Genomic DNA, 21,233 nt, shown 5'->3' on the forward strand with positions numbered 1-21,233 from the left:
GATTTAGTCAGTGAAAAGTATTTATTTTACACAGTATTTTAAATCATTTTATATAGACAGGTACACAACACTAATGTCATACAATTTTACTACAACATGCTAATAGTTTTCATAGATAAACTTACGAGCAATTAACAAAAGTGGCTCTAAACCTCGAGATCGGAACAGCAGCGGTCAATGGCTTTTGTGATTTGGATAAGAAGAAAGCTTCCCAGAGAAATGTAAAAAATTAAATATCAACATGAGGTAAAATGGTTTAAAATCAAAATACTTATCTTCAGGTTAAAAAAACCAAACTGGGACTTGGATTAAAACGTAACGTCGCTTTGAAAAGGTCTAAATTACACAAAATTGACTATTGTGAGCGTTAAGTCATGTTCTAAAGCTGTTACCGCCTCAAAAACAGACCTGGAGTTGTGTTTTGTTTTATTATTATTAGTCTGTTACATCTCCAAAGCTCAAAACGCTCAGTTCCACCTTGTGATGTCATCAAGTGGTAGTTTAACAGTTTTTAACAGCTCCTTTTACCTTTAGTTCAGTCGAGATAAGTGGCAATTCTAGAAGCTGAAATGATCCAAATGATTCTATAGATGAAGGTGTGTGGAGTTTAAAAACACAGCGGAGCACTTCCTGTATCGCCACACGATGACATCACAAGGTGGAACAGAGTGTTTTCAGTTTGAGAGAAGAACTCAGCATAAAAATCTGCAGAAACAAAACACAACTCCAGGTCTGTTTGTGACGAGGAAACGACATTACAACAGAAAAAATAGCAAAATATCGAGTCTTTAAACTAAAATATCCGTCACTGGGGTCAGAAAATTGCACTTAAAATAAAAATTTAAATTAAAAAAAAGATTTATTTTTGGCTAAACTGATTTTAAACCAACGGAAAAAATTCATTGGTCTCAGTTAAAATACACGAAAGCTGCAATACGTAACTTTTCTGAGCGATCCACTGCCACCTTGTCTACAGAGAGATGTCATCACTTTACCTGGAATGTTCCACAGTACGACATTAAACTCATCTCCTCGTCTCCGGAGATAACAGCACCGGGCCAAGTTACAGATCAGCTCGGTGGAGAGGCGAGCCGAGCCCATTCACAGTCAGAATGCATGGTTTTTGAAGGATTTGTAAACACAAGTAAACGATCGAATGCAAAAATAACTTCAATGCCGTAGTGCGGAACATTACAGGCAGCTAGCAGAACATCACAGTAGAAAAAGTCAGATTTAGATGAGGTCAAATCATATTATTTTAAATATTTTAGGGCATTCGGTTAAGTTCAGTTTCATTTTTAACCTTTACCCTGCGTCATCTATTTTGGTCCAAACTGTTACAAAAGACGAATATTCTGATTGTAACTCATTTTATCTCATGCAGATATCGTTTTTTGCAGTGTACACGAGTCGGACAGGCGTTTTAAACCAGGCACTTGGCGGTAGAGCGGTGCATAAGGCTCGGAAGCGGAAAAAACCTTTGGATAAGAACAGTAACAAAAAGAAGCAGCTCACACGGGACGTCCACATGAGGAGAATAAACACGTCCTTTAAACGGAAACGGAAATCTCTCTACAATACGCAGACGTGTCTACGCTCGGCGGTAACACATTCACTAGTAGCATATAAACAGTAGTAGGTTAGTAGGCGCCGACGTCCGACTAAAGGCTGCGCCGCGTTTCTGTTCGTTCGTCTCCTCGGTTCCGTCAGTCACATCTTCAGCCGTTTCACGTTCACAGCTTTGGCCGAAATGATGGTATCGATTCGCGGGTTTAAACTTCCTGTTCGTAGCCGCCATTTTGAAGACTTTTGAATGGCTAATTACTATGGCAACGGTCCAAATGGCAACTTAAACCGTGGATAGGATACGAGACGCCGCAATATCAGACGGAGAAAAGAAGTCTATGTTTTTCCATATTTGCCTAATTTGGCTCGAGTTTTGCTACGGCTTTTTGTGACTATCGCGCAAAAAAAAAAAAATCCCACTGTAGTCATGAAATTAAAGCTAAATTACGTAACTTTTCTATTGGCGTGTCTTCTACCTGCTTGTCTCAATGGATGTTATCATTTTAGCTGGAATTTTTCACAGTGTAGCGCTAAAATTGTCCATCGCGACGAGGCGAGAACGTGACGCCGCAGGAGCACGTTTTAGTGTTTAATGCCGTACCGTGGAACATTACAGGAAAAGCAATCATTACTCCGTGGAGACAAGCAGGTTATGAACACCCAGCAGAGAAGTAAAGTCCGTTTTGGTTCTAATTTAATCTAAAATAAACCAATAACTGCACTAAAAACGTGAAAACCGCAGCCTATTTTGAGCTTGATTGGCGGCTGAGGAAAAGTTTTAAGGAACGAGGCGACGACGGGAACGAGCAAGAAACGGGACGCGGCCTAAAATTAACAGCATTTCTCTTTTTTTTTTTCCTCCCACCGCAAAATACTTTCATAAACTCAAACAGGAAAACCCTGCTCCCTCGAACCACTTCCTCTCGCTTCAGTCTGAAAAGCGTCACATTTAAAATCACACGCTGCCCACTTACAAGACACATCGCCATGGTAACAGACAAATTAACAAACACCTACATAGAAAAAGAGGTAATACCAGGTGAAATTATGTAAAAAACGTTGATTGTATTATTGTTACTTGTATAAAAAAAATGTTAAAACTAATTCTAACGTTTTAAAAGTTGATTTCAAATTAAAAAAGTCAATATTGTCAATTTTTTTTACGCTATAGTTTCAAACGAACATTTTAACATTTTAACATTTTAACAGTACTGATGGTGCTGGTCCTATGGCAGGGCACCTGATATAAATGCAAAAACATGCAAACACACATGACGGACTAGTGTAGATGTCAGTACTGTAATTATAGGCACATGGAGAAAATGCACTTCTTCAGACTCCTCTTCTTAATGTGTCTTTCCAGTGACCTGAAAAAAAAAAAAAACAACATTATAAATATTAGAACAAAAAGGTTCATTTGGTCCAATATGAAACTAACTGTGCGGCACAACAGGCTCTGAGCACAACAGCGCCCTCTGCCTCACTGTGAGCGCCACTGCTTCCTGTCTAATCGTATCTCTCTTGAGGTTTTAGCCAAGTCACGTTAAAATGAATAAATATTTAAACATAACGGAGCGGACAGTGGGCTGCAGGTGGGTCAGGGGTCAGAGGTCAGAGGTCAAGGAGTTTGGGCCAGACAGTGGACGGGGAGCTGCTAATTAAGCTGCTACTTTACTTTGTTTTTTGATTTTAATAAAAGCAACTGTTAGCTTTGAGACACAGAGTCTATTACAGAGCACATTAATTAGAAAAAACTAAATAAAATCTCAAGGGGCAGTGCAAGAAACACAAATGTTTGAATCATTTCATATTGTCAACGTAAAGCTTCTGTCACTTGTAGATTTACTCACAGCGAGAAAAGGAAGCAAAACATTTACTCAAGACTATTATGACATTGTAAAATATATGAATTAACCAGGAGCAAAAGCTGCAGGTCAAACATGTTAAAAACAACTACACAAATAAAATGAAAACTTCACCAGAGACACAAAGAAACATGTTTGTGTGTCAATGCTAACGCTAATGCTAATTTTAAGGCATGACAAATATTCAAACAACACCACAAACTAAAGTAATCTACATATAAAATAATTAGGTAGTATTTATTTTAATTAATTGAATTTTAATATGTTGTTTATTTTATGTTTTCCGAATTTAATAAAAGTTACTGTTAGCTTTGAGACGCAGTGAGCTAGCTAGTGTGCTGCTGTGCATAGAGCCTATTCATCCTGTTTAAAAATTAGAGTGACTAACTGAAAAACTGTTGGCTAACGCTAACATTAGCTAGCTTGTGCCTGTAATGTTATTTTAGAGGGACTTGTTTAACGGCACAAATCAGCTCACCTGTCGTAGCAACGTCCAAATAATTGCCCACTCTGTTTTAGCTCAATCTGACCATAAAGAACAAAACTTGAGTAACATAAGTTCAAACAGAGCAGTGCCTCCAGTTAGCCTCACTCCTTTAGGGAATGTGGATGACATCAGCTGCAACGTTTTGTTTAAATCAAATTTGGAAACAATGGAGCCGCAAAGTTTGAATTTCACGTTCATTTTTCACAAGGACTTTTCACAAAATTCAAATATTAATAGAGAGATATTACATAAAAAATAAAAACTAACTGCTTCACTTCACCTACTGTGTTACACTTGACTTTTTCACATTTTAAGTTTGCATTAGCTTTAACACTGTTGTGAAATAATCCAATAAAAGCTTTCATAAAAATATTAAACGTGTACATAATAAACACCAGCAGAGGGCGCACAGTAGAATCTGACTAATAAACCATGTGAGCGCAGATTAGAACAAGTGTAAGGACTCGGACTAGAGCAGGAAAGGCAGATATTTTGAGAAATTTTGAGACCTGGACATTCATTTTGTTACGTTTCACTGCGTAAACCACATCCCCACGAAGACCAAAACGATTATTTGAAACTGAAACTCTGATCATTGCTCCTGAAAAGAAAGTTCCTTTAATCAAACACCACCTGTGTTCTCTGGGCTCCTCTTCCAGGCCTCGCCTCAGAAACCTCGATGTTCTATTTGACCAGTCAATGTCCCTGGACAGACATTCTAGACAGTTGGTTAAAAACTGCTTCTTCCATCTGAGATCTATCTCTAAACTGAGGGCAATGTTATCTAAATCTGATCTGGAATTGATTACTCATGCTTTTATTTCTTCTCACTTAGATTATTGTAATTCTCTTTTTACTTAATTTAACAAATCTGCAGTCACTCGTCTCCAGTTGGTCCAGAACGCTGCAGTGAGGCTTTTAACAGGAACCAACAGAAGGGCACACGTCACTCCGGTTTGATCCTCTTTACACTGGTTACATGTCAAATTTAGAATTGATTTTAAAATTTTAGTCTTGACTTTTAGAGCTTTTAATGGACAGGCCCCTGAATACATCTCAGAAATGCTGGTTCCTTACACCTCTGGCCGCTCCCTCTGGTCCTTTTGAAGGTCCCTAAGACTTTAAGGTTTAAGGTTTAAAACTGGAGGAGACCTGTCCTTTCAAGCGCCTAAACTGTGGAAAGCCCTGTCCTTGTCTCTTCGTGTGGCTGACTGTTGACTCCTTTAAAAAGACTTAAGACACTGTTATTCAGACAAGCTATTAGTTAATTTACTACTCTTTACTACTAATTTTCTACTTCTTTTTTTATCTTATTTTAATTTGCACTTTGTGATTTTATCTGTGAAAGGTGCTATATAAATAAAGTTTACTTACTTACTATTTGAAGTACGTTTAGTCCCAAGTTTTTTAGTTTTCGTTGACAAATGGTCACTACAGTATGTTTTGATTTTCTAACGGCAGCCATTTTGTGCTCCGACCTGAGAGATGTCGACCCCGGTGAGTTTCTCCACGGCGCTGGGCAGCCTGGTCATGATCTCCAGCACCTCTCCCGCCAGTTTGGCCGCGCCGACCTCTGACCCTCCGCTGGAAATCATGGTAACCTTCTGAGCACAGGACAGGGGCTTGCTGATCTCCTCGGCCATCTGCAGAGAAGAGGTCGTGTTTTAGTGTTACTGGGTAAGACTGGGGACGAGCAGCTAAAACATCTAATTAGCTCATGTTTTTTATACACAATACGGAGGGTTAAGTGTCTTGCCAAAGGACACAACAACTATATGAGGTGGGATAGGACTGTAGACCTTTGGATTAATGGGAAAATAATCATAATTTTTAAGTTACAATGGTTTCGGCTTTCAGTATTTCAGTAAATTTCTTGTTTTTAAATGCTGCATGTATGAGGTTAACAGAACTATATGTTAGATTTAGATTTTAAATGTCATAAACGTGACCTCACTCAGCGCTAGTGCAGCCTCTACATCTCAGTGAGTCATTTCTGAGCTTTCACCTGCCTGTCCATGCACTGAGAATGAGAAATCTTATACAAAACTTACTGTTTTCATAAAGTGCTACAATCACAACTGAGCCTGAGTTGTCGTATAAGAGCGAACACAAGAAACAGCTCAGTTTAACGCAAAAACTGTGTCTTGTGAGCTTTAAATCATGTTCTAAAGACGTTTCCTCCTCAAAAACAGACCTGGAGTTGTGTTTTGTTTCATTCACATGTCTGAGTCACACTTTATTATTAGTCTGTAACATCTCCAAAGCTCAAAACGCTCTGTTCCACCCTGTGATGTCATCAAGTGCTGGTTTTCAAGTTAACATCTCCTTTTACCTTTAGTTCAGTCAAGATAAGTGGCAACTCCAGAGCCTGAAATGATCCAAATGATTCTAGAAATGAAGGTGTGTGGAGTTTAAAAACAGAGTGGAGCACTTCCTGTATCACCACATGATGACATCACAAGGTGGAGCAGAGCGTTTTCAGTTTGAGAGAAGAACTAAAGCTAAATCTGCAGGTTTGTGTGTTAAACATGTGAGAATGAAACAAAAAAACACAACGCCAGGTCTGTTTGTGACGAGAAAACGACATTAGAACATCAGAAAACAGCAGTACGTCCACTTTAACGACATAAATACACTTTAAATGATTTGTTCATGATGAGTTAAGCCTTTGTTGATGTTTTATTAATGCTATGAGGGGTGTAGTTATTATAAAGTTTGAACTGTTCTGGCTCCAGCCCCTGCAGTGACCTCGTATTTGCAAAGACAGATTTTCTCTACAGTTGTAATAGTTTTATAGACTTATTATGTATGAGTCTGACCAGAGGCAGCTTCTCGAGCAGCAGGTCGACCATGGCTCCGTCCTGATACTGTTTGAAGGCGTCGGCTTTCTTCGCCATCTGCTCTGCCTCGGCCCGGCCTTTAGCCTCCAGGGCGAACGCCTCGGCCTCTCCCATCATCTGCATTCATAAAAAACACAACTTAATATGAGTTTAATGCAGAGCGGATACACCGAGCGGAGCGTTCAGGGTCAGGGAATATATTTAAAACAGATTTACGAAAGGAAATGACCCAAAGAACTCACCCGGATGGACTCGGCCTCGGCCTCAGCCTCCATGATGAGCTGCAGGCTGAAAAAGAAGAGGAGGGAGACTGAGGTTATGTGCTGAGGTTAAATGCACTTTAGAATAATGTACTGTAGATCCAACACTAGGACAATGTAAAAAACAGTCAAAAATATCAAACTTAAAGCAAATCTAGTCTCCTAAATTGTCTTTTCAGAGCTTTTAACCATGCTATACTTGTTTCCACTAAACGTTTCCCCTCTTGAAGTTGTTTTCGGAGTGATTTTTTTGAGTAATCTGTCATTTTTCTTATTTTCAAGACGCCATTTTGCCGATTTATTCCCGTTTTCACCTCGACCGGTACACGCCCACTGTGACGTAGTTCTCCAATTTTATTTTATTTTATTAATTGGTGATACTCGTAGGATTCGGCAGCGTCACATAGTCATTTTGGTACTTTTTTTTTAATCCATTGCTCACTTTGTCGTGATACCTGGACACCATTTTGGGGACTTCTCATTGCACAAATACACAGTAAAAAACTCAATACAGTCAGTTTTCCGCAGTCATTAGTGCACTTAAGGAATAACCAGGTGCGCCTTGGAAAAATGTCATGTTTAAGATAATGGATTCACTAATTACATGTAATAATTGTTAATTTTTCTGTCTTTTCTGGCTCATAAATTTGGTCGGGACGCTCCAAAAAAAGCCCAATACTGTAAAAACTAAACGTATTTTTTCTGAGTGGTGTAGTTTGCTAATGTTCTAGTGGATGATGATCGCAACTGAGCTTATTAACAACAAAAAAAACTGCGCTGTGACTCAAAAAGACTGAAAAACAGAACCTTTAAAACACCCAAAGTTAAGTCGACGTCTGAGCTCTGTAGGACATGACAGTTGTGACAGATCAGACTGAACCAGACTCTCACCGCTGAGCCTCGGCCAGCTTCTCCAGCTTGTATCGCTCGGCGTCGGCGGGCTTCTTGATCTTGGCGTCCAGCTCCATCTCCTTCCTCATGATCTCCTGTTCCTGGAGCATGATCTGCTGAGAGCGCTCCACCACCTGCACCTGCATCTTCTCCTCCTCGATCCGCTGCTTGGTCTTTGCCACCTGAAAAAAAAAAAAAAAACGACAAAAGGTTTACAATCAAAAACTCTATTTCTGCATCTGTGGAATCCCTCAGTCATCCAGGTATGAGCCAGAGTACAAGAAGAATTAAAATCTGTTTATTGAGTAAAGATGTTTCCTGCTCATCCAAGCCACATTTTACAAACAAAACCTGTTTAAAAAGCGCTAACCCTAACCCAGAGTGAAATAAAACCAACAGGTCAAAGGGGCAGAGTGTAACTGGTGGAGGGCGATCTGCTCGTGTGGACTAAGTGAGTGTGACATCACTGGTTTAGCACGGAGCAGGCGCTTAGCAACGCTGTCAATCATACCTGTTGCTAACACTAACAGGAGCGACCTCGGGGAAAGAAGGCGCCTGATTTGTCTGTTATTAATGTTCAGATCTTGATTTACAGACACAATAGTGAAATAAAAACCCCAGGATCATGTAGAGGGTTAATACGAACATTTAAGACCAAAATGACGAGTCTGACAGCAGCAGAGACAGAGAGAGGACACAGTTTTTCAATAGAAAGTGAATTGGAGCCAGAGTCGATGGAGCAGGAAGTGCGACATGATCACTTCCTGTTTGTAATGCAGCTAGCAGGTTAGCTACGTCCATTTATATAAACAGACTACGGTTTATTGAGATTGTAAAGCACTTTTTGAATTGTTCTAGAAATAAATTTGCCTTTGCTTGGAACATTCCGCAATATGGCATTAACATTACCCATCTCCATGGAGAGAAACAGTTGATGCTGCCACGTCAAGTTACATGTAAGATCTGTGGAGAGGCGCCCCTGCTCACAGTAAGAATCCATGTTTTTCAAGGTATTTTAGAGTCATCAAAAAACACCTGTAACTGAGTAAATTAAAGATGAATGTGTTTAATCACCAAACTGTAACATCGCCATGGAGACAAGAACGTGGCAGATCCTCCACCAGAAAAGTTGCGTAGGGCATCTTTAAATGAGACTTGAATTAATAATATCTAGTTTTGACACGTTAAAATGGTTTTCCAGTTTGTGAGATACATTTATCATGAGCAAAAAATGAAAAATCTGATATTTAAACTAATCAGAAACAACTCAGATATATTTAATTCTTCCAGGTGGTTTGTCTTTGTGCAGAGACATTTGTACCTGGAGCTGGTACGCCATCTCAGACTCCGCCTTCTTGGTGTTGACCTCCACGTCGTAGGCGGCTTTCTTCAGCTCGTAATCTCTCTGAGCTTTGGCCATTTCGATCTCGTTCTTGTACTGAGCAGACACCTTCTCCTGCATCGCGTGGGCTTCCTGTTTGGAGAGTAAACGAGGTGTAAGGTGAAGCTGCGTTTGGGTAAAATAAACCCTAAAATAATTATAACGATATTTGAAACAGTATTAATGTCATTCATGGCCTCCAGTTTCCTTTTTCCATGAGTTTAAATGTGAGTGATAAAAGGTTAGGATCATTGCCACAGCGATTATCAATTTAAAACAAATCTCCTATGGATGGGAAAGTCCTCAAAATGGCACCTACAACCAGAAACTGTAGCCATGAAGAGACGCCATTTTGTGAACTTTTAATGTTTTGCTTATAATTGTTATTAATATTGGCGACAATCGTTATTTTTCATCATTCAGAAACAAAACATTCCATCTCATGAGCGGTAAAGTCCTCAAAATGGCACCTACACCCGTAAACTGTAGCCATGAATAGGCGCCATTTTCAGGACTTTTAATGTTTTGGGTTTTTTTTAATTGTTATTACTATGGCAACAGTCGTTATTTTTCATTATTGAGAAACCCATGGATCGGAAGCACAGTCAGATTAATCTTAAAGTATTGTTAATAATATAAAAATAATAATAACAGTGTGACTTTGATTTAGTTGGAGGAAAACAAACGCACCCTGATGACGGCGTCCCTCTTGTACTGAGCCTCTCCGATCCGGGCGTCCTTCTGGACCTGAGCAGTTCGGGCTTTACCCAGAGAGTGGAGATAGTCCTGAGACGCAAAGACGAAAGGTTCACATTAATAAATAAGACCACGCCCACTCGCCATCAGACCACGCCCAAGATTTGTGGGATATAAAACCTAACTGAGTTTCAAACTGGGCGGGGCAATAAGGAAACGTCTGATCTGATTTAGACACATTATCTGGTGACTCTCTGTTTAACTGTGGAATAAAACTGACACTTTTCCCTCCGGCTCCCCCTGCTGGTCACACTCTGTCATGTTTGAGCAGGTTAACCAATCACAGCGAAGCACGACAGACTCTCAGAAACAGCAGGATTCATGTCAGGAAGAGGAAATAAAGTTAAAGGCTGCACTAAGAGAGAGAAAGATAGAGACAGAAAGAGAGAGACAGAGCCATAGAGATAGAGACAGATGGAGAGAGCGAGAGATGGAGAGAGATAGAGATACAAAGAGATAGACAGAGAGAGACAGAGCCATAGAGATAGAGAAAGAGAGATAGAGAGAGAATGAGCCATAGAGAGATAGACAGGGGGAGATACAGAGAGATGGTGAGAGAGAGATAGATATATATAGAGAGACTGAGAGATAGATAAAAAGGAGATAGAGAGATAGATGGAGAGATAGAGATCAGTGCATAGAGAGAGATATGAAGAGATATAGATAAAGAGAGGTAGATGAGAGATAGAAAGAAAGAGATAGCGAGAAATAGACAGAAAAAAGGAGACAGAGAGATAGAAATCAATGCATAGAGAGAGATAGAAAGAAACAGAGAGAGATAGATGGAGATAGAGGTCAATGCACAGAGACAGATAGAGAGATAACGAGCTACATAGAGATATATAGAGATAGAGATGGAGAGAGAGACAGAAAAAACAGAAATAGAGACAGATAGAGAAGTTGTAATCTTGGCTCTAGAAACGATTGTGCTCTGACGGTTGTGGCTCTTTTCACATTTCCGGCTCACAGACGCTCTGACGGTTGTGGCTCTCTTCACATTTCTGGCTCACAGATGCTCTGACGGTTGTGGCTCCCTTCACATTTCTCTGATATCTGACACAGTGAATCGTGAGTCATTATGACACGGCTCTCGCTTCATCCACTTTGTTCATGGAGTCATTCCCTGGAGCCAGATCAATATCAATCGCCTAAATGCATTTCCTATTAAAGACCCGGGACCCGCACAGAGCCCAACCGCTTCCTGTTATTTCAGAGCTCATGTTAGCGACGTGTTAGCGCTTTAGTTTCAAACATATTTATATATCTATCTGTTGTTTATTTGACACACGGCAAAAAACATGATCCACATTATCGGAAATATGGAAATGGAGAATATTTAACTTGGTACGAGCAGTTATTTACCGTAAATTTTGGACTAGGAGCAACAGAAAAATAAAACTGGAGATCAAAGTGTGTACGTCACAGTGGGCGTGTCACAGTGGGCGTGTCACAGTGGGCGTGTACAGGTGGAGGTGAAAACAGGGATTTATCGGCAAAATGGCGTCTTGAAAACAGTCGATTAAAGCTTAAATTCAAACATGAATCTCTCCAAATACAACTCCAAGAGGCTCAACGAGAAGAAACAACCAGAACATGTTTAAAATCTCTGAAAAGTCCATTTTGCAGAAAAGGTCTGATTAAAAAAAACAGCCCCTAAAATGAACAGCTGTAAATGTAAAGTTTCTTTTACCTGATCATCGTGGACGTCCTTCAGGGTGTAGCTGACGACACCGATGCCCATGTTCACCAGGTCAGACGAGGCCACCTTAAAAACCTGCTCGGAGAACTTCTTACGGTCCTGATAGATTTCCTGTGCAAATAAATAAATAAATAAATAAATAAATACATAAACATCTAATTCTGTTCATTTCCTCTTGGGGGCAGGAGCTTTTTATTAAAGGAAAAAGAACAATATGGATTATAGAAAGACATGAGCCATAAAATACTACTTAAAGCTACAGTATGGAACTTTCTGGAGGGGGCATGACTCCTGAAAGTTGCCATGGAAATAGAAAGTTAAAGCCATACTACATACAGAACCGTCTCCGTGGAAACAGACGAGCTTCATGTTGTACTGTGGAATATTAAAGACAAACGAGATGGAAGCTCGTGGTAAGGACGCAAAAATAATAAAAGAAAGTTACGTACTGTGGCTTTAAATAGTACACAATATAGAAAGAGGAGAGAGAATGAGAAGAAGAAAGAGAAAAAGAGAATGAAAGAGAAAGAGAGCAAACATGAGAGAAAGACAGAAAGAGAGAGGACAGGAGGGAGAGAAAGAAAGAATGAAAGGAGAGAACACAAGAGTGCGAAAGGGAGAGAAAGAGTACAGGAGGGAGAAAGAGAGAAAGGGAAAGAGAAAGAGAAAAAAAGAGTGCGAAAGGGAGAGAAAGAGTACAGCAGGGAGAAAGAGAGAGAGAAAGGGAAAGATAGAGAAAGAGAAAAGGGAGAGAAAGAAAGGGAGAAAAAGAGGATAGGAGGGAGAGAAGAAAGAGCGAAAGGAAGAGAAAGATATAAGACAGAGAGGGAAAGAGAGAGGAGAGAAAGAAAGGGAGAAAGATACAGGGAGAGGACAGGAAAAAAAAGAAGATAGAAAGTTTGAAAGGAAAAAATAAAGACCGTGTTTATTGCAAAGTATTAAAATCCAAACAGTCACAAAAGAGACAAATCTTTTATAAACAGAACATGTTTAGAGCTGTGCACCAGAAATGTCACGATAATCACACACTGACGTTTGAAGTAAATACACACGATAAATGATAACAGTGAAACTAATTTATGCCAATGACACAAAAACCCAAGATTTAAACCACAAAAAACTAAAATGTACAACATTGTTAAAAATCATGATCTGCAAGAAAACAGCAGAACGAAACACTTTAGTCATTAGTTTGAGTCTGTAATGAGTCAGAGTCAAGTTATTCATTCAAACTTTTACGGCTTAAATCTGATCATAGAGACAAAAATAATCAGAAATTTCCCAGTTGTGCAAAGAAAAAGTCCATACAATAAATACTGACCCCAAAAAATATCATTCCAACTTTAACATGTTCTCAAACGCATGGGGATCTTGCATTAGTTTCTCAGTTCATATTTCAGTCTTTTCTCAAATACAAATGCTCCATCTCTGCACTAAAACATAAATCACAAATATAATCACAATCGTAATACTGAGGGAAACTCTGCACCAGCCGCACTGCACGAGAGAGAAACATCTTAAACAGATTAACGTCATTCTGAACCAGACGCCCGATGACCTCACCTCCACAGTCAGATGAGCGATGATGGCTCTCTGATGACCCTCCAGCGTCTCCAAGGCGATCTGAGCGATCTCCCCCTCCGACTTCCCCATGAACATCTGACACGCCGTCGCCAGCATCTCTTTGTTCTGACCCTGGATTTTCACCTAAAGGGCAAAAAATTAAACATTTAATCATTGCGTCTGAAATATATCATGTTGTTTTGAGTAAGAAACAAATGTGGAGGCTAATCGTCGCCTGGGATGTTCCAAAGTAGGGCATTAAACTGTGGACTGAGTGAGTGTGACGTCACCCACGGCGTTCAGCTCCAGTCAAATGAAGCTCATCGAGGCTGGAGCAGTTACAGCGATCATGAGTATCATAGCAACCAAAGAGCCAATCAAAACATTAAACTGATCTTCCTTATATTTATGTTTTTCATGGTTCTTTGAAAAGCATCTTTCTTATTTTGAGCTGCCTCGATGCACACATAACCAACCCCCCGAGGAGTCAGACAGAAAGATAAAGCCACGTTTCATGGAGCAGCAGAGATTTAGGAAGTGGAGCTGAAAAAATCTGAGGCACTGTTGTGTAGAAAAATCGCATTACTTTATTAAGACAAACAGATTTAGATAGTGGAGTCCTCTATTAGGACATGGACCAGCCTTTGCTGAGCTAAATCTCTGTTCCTCCAAAATTTGAAGTATCTTAGAAACAAACATGTGAGATTTCTTAAGCCTCATTTTCACTGCCACACTTCAGCAGGGGGCGCCCTAGTGCAGAACAGTTTGTGTCACTTTTGGGCGAGACACAGGTCTAGCAAGACACACCCAAAGGCTCCATCTCCACGAGGCGCAGGACGGCTCTAAAAACACAGGTGCTACGGTCAACACAGACCAACAGCAGCACGACGACGAGCTCGAGGGGGTCGGACATGTTTCCACACAGCAGTGACACCGGCAGCGACGCACGGGACACGTCTCAGATAAACGATCATCATTAAGACGCAAAAAAACAGATATAAACATAAAATAGTTCCTCACCAGACACTGACTTGATCTTGTGACATAAAGCGTATTTTCAGCGATGGAAGTTTATCTGTTGAGCTGAAACGCTTCGGAAAACTGACCTGTCCAGCTGTTTCCTGTTTTCGATGCCACTCCCATCCAGATTAAAAATATGACATTTGTATATGTATAAAGCAACTAGCTCGAGCAAACCCAAGTGCATTAGATAAAAAGGTTAAAACGTGGTGTAGAGGCACGAGTAAATGAAATAAATGCAAAAAACTGGAATTAGTTTACTCCGAATACTAACTTACTAATTTCCCAATACTAATTTAGGTGTGTTTTGTATGTTTTTGTTTTTTGGAGTATCATTTTCACGCAAAACTTACCTGAGCTATTCCAGTGACAGAGATGGGGACGCCATGACGGGTGTAGACTTTGTCGCTCTTCACGTTCAGAGTCAAAGTGTTCAAAGTTATTCTGTCAAAACATGAAGGTAAGTTAAAATAACATTTGTCAAACGACCCTCACACAAACTGAGATTTAGAAGGTCCAAAAATAAAACAGTAAGTGGGTCACCTCTGGATCTGCTGAATGCACGGGAAAACAAACACACGTCCTCCTGCGATCATCAGAGGAGGAGACCGGCCACAGCCTGAGGAGTCACGAAAGAGACAGTTTAAGTTAAATATCTGCAGGGAATGAGCACGTTTACATTACACACGGCACATTAGCACAGAAAAAGATTAGAGACACACTTTATTATGTGATACCTATGGAGAATATTGTAATTACAGTCTTATTTAAGGATCTGCATGTGCACAGTTCTACACTTAGTTTTTAAAAAAGTACTAGAGTCACAACTGAACTTGGGTCACCAGCACAGACTGTGTAAAGACGTGGACTGAGTGAGTGTCGCATCACCAACAGCGTTCGGCTCCAAAAAGCTCATCAAGGCTAGAAGTTATAGTTATAAGAACCAATCTGGAGCGAAGCTGTTAAAGGTAATGTCCCTTCCAGGCTGCACCGCTGGTTTGGAAAAGGGCGAACGCTTAGCAACGCCGGAGACGACCTGATAAGCTGCTGGATCAAGACCATAAACTGTATATAAAAATGGACGTAGCTAACCTGCTAAGCTAAGATGCTACGTTCCAAATAGGAAGTGAGCACGTGCGCACTTCCTGCTCCAATTCACTTTCTAATGAAAACTGTGTCTCTCTCTCTGTCTCTGCTGCTTCAGACGCGTCATTTTGGTCTTAAATGTTCAGATTAAACCTCAACATGATCCTGGGGTTTTTATTTGTAGTTGTCTTTTCTTTTTTTTCTTTTTTGTTATTTTGAGTTTATTTTCCTTTTTTTGTTATTTTGAGTTTTTTTTCTTTTGAGTTTTTTTTTTAAACCTTTTTTTGTTATTTTGAGTTTTTTTTCTTTTGAGTTCTTTTTTAAACTTATTTTTGTTATTTTGAGTTGTTTTTTTTTTATTTATTTATTTCATTTTGGTCTTAAATGTTCGTATTAACCCTCATGATCCTGGGGTTTTTATTTGTAGTTGTCTTTTCTTTTTGTTATTTTGAGTTTATTCTTTCCTTTTTTTTGTTATTTTGAGGGGTTTTTTCTTTTGAGTTTTTTTTTTTTTACTTTTTGTTATTTTGAGTTTATTCTTTCCTTTTTTGTCATTTTGAGTTTTTTTTTTGTGTGTTTTTTTTCATTCTGGTCTTAAATGTTCGTATTAACCCTCTACATGATCCTGGGGTTTTTATTTCACTATTGTGTCTGTAAATCAAGATTTGAACATTAATAACAGACAAATCAGGCGCCTTCTTTCCCCGAGGTCGCTCCTGTTAGCGTTAGCGTCAACAGCCTCACTCAGGATTGGCCCTTTCGTTGCTATGATACTCGGGGTCAGAATTACAAATATGGAATTCAGCTCCGAATCGTCCGCTACACCTGCTCCAGCCTCGATGACGTCAGACTCACTTCTTTACACAGTCTAGGGTCACTACATGTGAAAACACTTATCACAGTCCAAGCTCAAGTTTAGTATTAAGCTCATTCTCCGTTGGTTTAACCTTAAATGAAGCTGTGAGGTTCAGTGACACAAACCCCGACCTCTGTAATAAAAACAAAACACTCGGATCGTGCAGCTCTCATTTAAGTGAAACTGTGTGTGCAGCAAAAACAGAGAGAAAGGTCAAACATTAACACTGTGGGAGCGTAATGACGGAAAAGCAGTACAGTACTATACTTTTCAGGTATTTATACTTTACTTAAGCACATTTTACAACATTTGAGAGCAGTATCTGTACCGTTTACTCAACTACATTTTTGAACTAGTCTAAAAAGTAAAAGTACTTTTTGTAATTGTGTGAGAGCAGCTGAAAAGGCTGAGGGTTTATTTTTAACACGTTCAGAATTTGAGCAAAACAAAAATATACAAATAAAAACAGCTGGAACATGTCAACATCTGTGTGAAATACTTTCTTTTTACTCTTTAAGTAAGTTTTCAAACACTTTAATACTTTTGCTTAAGTCGATTCTGTCATGTGATACTTTTATTTGAGTATTTTTTGCTCCGGTATCTCTACTTTTTCTTATCCTGTACTTTTTCCGCTCCTGTTCATTAATGACACTTGTAAACCCAGACTTTCTGCTCCACGTTTGAAGCTGGAAAATTCCCAAATGTTGCAACAAGTCAGTAGTAACTTGACCAATTTATTTTCTAAAGTTTGTCACATGACTGAGATAAACTTTAACAGTAGATCTGCTCTATACTGGAAAAAACATTTAAGAAAATCCTACATCGCTGTTCAACACAGTCATATCCATATTGTTGTGGTATTTTTATATAATTTGTTATAATTCAAACTAAAAAGTGCATGGCTTAGTTTACAAGTCAAACTCCATCAAACACAAAACTACAAGGTTAAACTCAGACTTAAATCATTAATAAAACTCTTTTGTAAATATCTGTCCAATGGAGAAACTTCTGCACCTGTTTTTAATGTTTTATATGGATTTATCTACTTTGTTCTTTTGCATTTGTCTTGTATTTTAAACAGGGCGCCCATGAAAAAGAGCCACAGTTCTCTCTCATTGGGTTCCCCTGTATAAATAATCATAATATGTATTTGGTTTGTTGTAATATATGTAGATATATACAGATGGATATAATCGTGTTGCCAAATACTGTGCGGTCAATGTTTTACAGTATAAATAAGTCACGTTCTTCAGTTATCCACAAAGAAAACGACTAAAACTGATCAAAAAAGTAAGTAAAGTAAAGTAAGGTACAGCTGAAACCAGACGTTTACACACATGATATAAAAAGACACATTTTTTTTTTTTCTCACTGTCTGACATGAAATAAACCAAACTTTTCCTGTTCTAGGTCCGTTAGGATTAACAGAATTATTTCTATTTGTTAAATCCCAGAATAATGAGAGATTTTTTTTTTAAACAATTTTTCAGCACGTAGTAAAAGTAAGGTAAGTATCTAAGTACAATATGGTCCAAACAAGCACAAAAAGACAAAATCAAAATTATACAAGGAGCAAATACATGCATTTTCAACATGTAAATAAAAATATCACACACATTAAGTATTAGGAGCAACATTACAATTAATTAAACCAGTGACTGCAGTTACACAAATGCTCCAAATCTGATTAACACAATATTTATTTATGTATTTGTGTATTGCTCGTGCCATTTCACTTTGTTGGCATCGATTTAAAGAGTCAAAAACTAAATAATCTGACAGTTAACATAAATAAAACTATCATGTGATTTGATTTTATTGGACTGAACAAAAGGAACAGGAAGAAGACATTTGATTACACATTATAAACAGCTTTTTGGAGTTATAAAAAAAACACAAACCGCAAAATCCTCTCAGTTCTGTCTCATTGTGGCTTAGGCCTGTCACAACAACACATTTTGAAGAACAGAGAAATACGGCAATAAATGATAATACTGAAAAGATTTTATGCCACCGATACAAAAACAATAACACAAGATGATCCTCGTGATTCAGTTTTTAAAAACACTATCATTTAAAGGGCTGAGCTGCAACAATTCAACGGCAGAAAACCAATCATTAGCCAAAGAAGTCACTCATTCAAACGTTTACAGCTCAAATCTCAGCATATTACAACAAAAACATCCAAAATCTACCCATTTTTACTAAGAAATATGATTAATATTGAGCCCCAGAATACACTGTACCATGTTTCCTTCATATACTGACCAATAAGTCGCATTATCGCAATTACTCGCATCAGATAATGTGGTTTCCGTGTCATTTAAACGCTGGGAAATGTTATGATGATCCCGTTTTGATGCGTAAACATTCCCACTGTTACGGTAAAAACACAGCTGCTAATGACAAATTGTGACTTACCAGACACCACCATGGCTTCGTTCGGTCCACAAGTGTAAAACATGTTCGGTCCTTCTGCGCCGAGCCTGTGAGGAACAACAGAACAGCTGAATGTGGCGCAGTCGTCCGTGTGCAGAGCTAATGTGGTACAAGAGGCCGACACATGACCGTGTCAATCAGAAAACAGAGTGCCACAGGTTTTTAAAAGCCTTCCAGTGAACGGAGGGGGTGTGTGCCTCGTCCCTCGTCCCTCCTCCCTCCTCGTCCCTCCTGCAGCCTCCCTCCTGCAGCCTCCCTCCTGCAGCCTCCTCCTCCCTCCTGCAGCCTCCCTCCTGCAGCCTCCCTCCTCGTCCCTCCTCCCTCCTGCAGCCTCCCTCCTACAGCCTCCCTCCTGCAGCCTCCCCCCTGCAGCCTCCCTCCTCCTCCCTCCCTCCTCCTCCCTCCCTCCTCCTCCCTCCTGCAGCCTCCACACACACTTTCTATCATCTTTGCTGCAAACCACAACATTGAAGTAGGTCACGAGAAGAAACACTACAGTCATTTTATATTACTCCTGTTTTTTGACTCCAAATCTTAAAAATACCAAACTAAAACTCTGTCCATCCATCTATTTTCTTCCTCTTATCCGGGGTTGGGTCGTGAGGGCATCAGTCTGAAGCAAGGACTCCCAGACCCCCCTCACCCCAGTCACATCTTCCAGCTCCTCTGGTGAGATCCCAAGGTGTTCCCAGGCCAGAGAGACATAGTCCCTCCAGTGTGTAAGACAATAAACAAGTGAGGTAAAGTAAGTTAAGGAAGTCCCACAAAGAGGAGGCATGTTCTTGGTGTACATGCCCAGGACATGTCTTCAGGGAGGTGTCCAGGAGGCGTCCTGAACAGACACAAGAGCCGCCTCAGCTGCTCCTCTCAACCTGGAGGAGCAGCGGTTCTAGTCCGAGCTAAAACTCTACTTCTAGCCTAATATCAGTGTGCATTGCTCTGGAACTATTTTAAATATTATAACCAAAGAATAGAACTTTATCTCAGTAAAAGTGTGCAGTTTTTATTTATAAAAACGTGGAATTGAGCAATAAAGAGCTATAAACTATGTTTTAATGTTAATTTTATGATGATTATTTGCGATTATTTATGTTTTTGTGTGATTTTAATGTCCTTCTTATTCTGTAAAGCACTTTGAATTACTTTGTGTACAAATTGTGCCTTGCCTAAACTATAACATTATATGATATTGACTCCCACAATGAGAAGAAATACTACAGTAATTTTTTAGTTATTTCTATTTTTTACTCCAAATCTTAAAAATCCAAAAACTAAACTCTTAAACTAAAAAAAGCTAATTTGACAGTTTATTTCAAGGTTAATTCTGTCTTGCACTTTGGAGCCAAACATAAAAGTGTGAATAAAAGTGAGTTATTATGAGGTTTTATTAGATTCTCAAAACAATAAACACGCCCAGGAGCTTTTAAAAGACCTGTGCAGAATGCTAACACTGATGCTAACACTGATGCTAACACTGATGCTAACACTGATGCTAACACTGATGCTAACACTGACGCTAACAGCAGAGGGAGAGGCGTTAGCAAAGCCTGCGCCCGTTTGGTTGTCATGGAAAAATCTGTCCTTTTCCGCAGGATTTTGGCGCATTAAACTCACACACAGCGTCACTTCACTTCAGATTTAAAGTAACTCACCGATATGTATTGAATAAAAGAGTCAAAGTGCGGATTTCTCGGCTGTTTCTGTCGTTAAAGAGTGCAGTAGTTTCCCGTCAGAAGAAAGGCAAAAATGTCAGTTTAGTAAACGCAGGAAGACCACGCCCCTTGTGATCCATGTAACAGTGTGGCGCCATCTGCTGGTCAGGGAATGAAATGCAAAAAGCCTTTATATATATTTATTATATGATTATTTTTTATGATTTGGGGTTTTTCTTTGCTTGTTTTCTCAGTTTAATCTGTGATATTTGTTTAAAATATTTTGGTTAGAATAAAAATACAGACATATTGTTTTTTTTGGGTAGATCTGATACTGTTTAGTGCACATGGTTGAACAATAGCTTAAATAAATGTTAAAAAGACATCAAATTATTAGCTACTACTACTACTACTACTACTACTACTACTACTACTACTACTACTACTACTACTACTACTACTACTACTACTACTACTAGCCTAATATCAGTATGCATTGATCTGGAACTATTTTAAATATTGTAACAAAAACATTATAACCTTATCCCAATAAAAGTGCATTTTGAGCAATAAAGAGAAACTGTAACATTATAATATTAAACTGGCTCCATATAAAACATATTTAGGTCAATGTTTGTGTTTTATTTTCCAAAAAATAATGTGGATAGATCTTCAGACGAGAACAACAGGACTAAAGCAGGACTAAACCAGGACTGAACCAGGACTAAACCAGGACTAAACCAGGACAAAACCAGGACTAAAGCAGGACTAAAGCAGGACTAAACCAGGACTGAAGCAGGACTAAACAAGGACTAAATCTGGATTAAATCTGGACTAAACCAGGACTAAATCTGGACTAAATCTGGACTAAA

General features: G+C 39.1%; 1 protein-coding gene across 1 annotated transcript; it reads right to left on the bottom strand.

Annotated features, from left to right (window-relative positions):
- Nucleotides 1-2: 2 nt before the first annotated feature.
- On the bottom strand, nucleotides 3-20,494 carry flot1b (flotillin 1b). The gene is made up of 13 exons (XM_033981214.2): nucleotides 20,362-20,494; nucleotides 18,692-18,756; nucleotides 14,872-14,947; nucleotides 14,682-14,772; nucleotides 13,309-13,452; nucleotides 11,737-11,856; nucleotides 9,981-10,076; nucleotides 9,231-9,383; nucleotides 7,910-8,091; nucleotides 7,001-7,046; nucleotides 6,738-6,875; nucleotides 5,397-5,561; nucleotides 3-2,933 (listed from the first exon to the last, which is right to left on the bottom strand). Exons 2-13 carry the CDS (start codon nucleotides 18,732-18,734, stop codon nucleotides 2,913-2,915), a joined length of 1,275 nt encoding a protein of 424 aa, XP_033837105.1. The 5' UTR covers nucleotides 18,735-18,756; nucleotides 20,362-20,494; the 3' UTR covers nucleotides 3-2,912.
- Nucleotides 20,495-21,233: the final 739 nt, after the last annotated feature.

This window comes from Periophthalmus magnuspinnatus, chromosome 16, assembly GCF_009829125.3.
Source record: "Periophthalmus magnuspinnatus isolate fPerMag1 chromosome 16, fPerMag1.2.pri, whole genome shotgun sequence".
Lineage (NCBI taxonomy): Eukaryota > Metazoa > Chordata > Actinopteri > Gobiiformes > Gobiidae > Periophthalmus > Periophthalmus magnuspinnatus.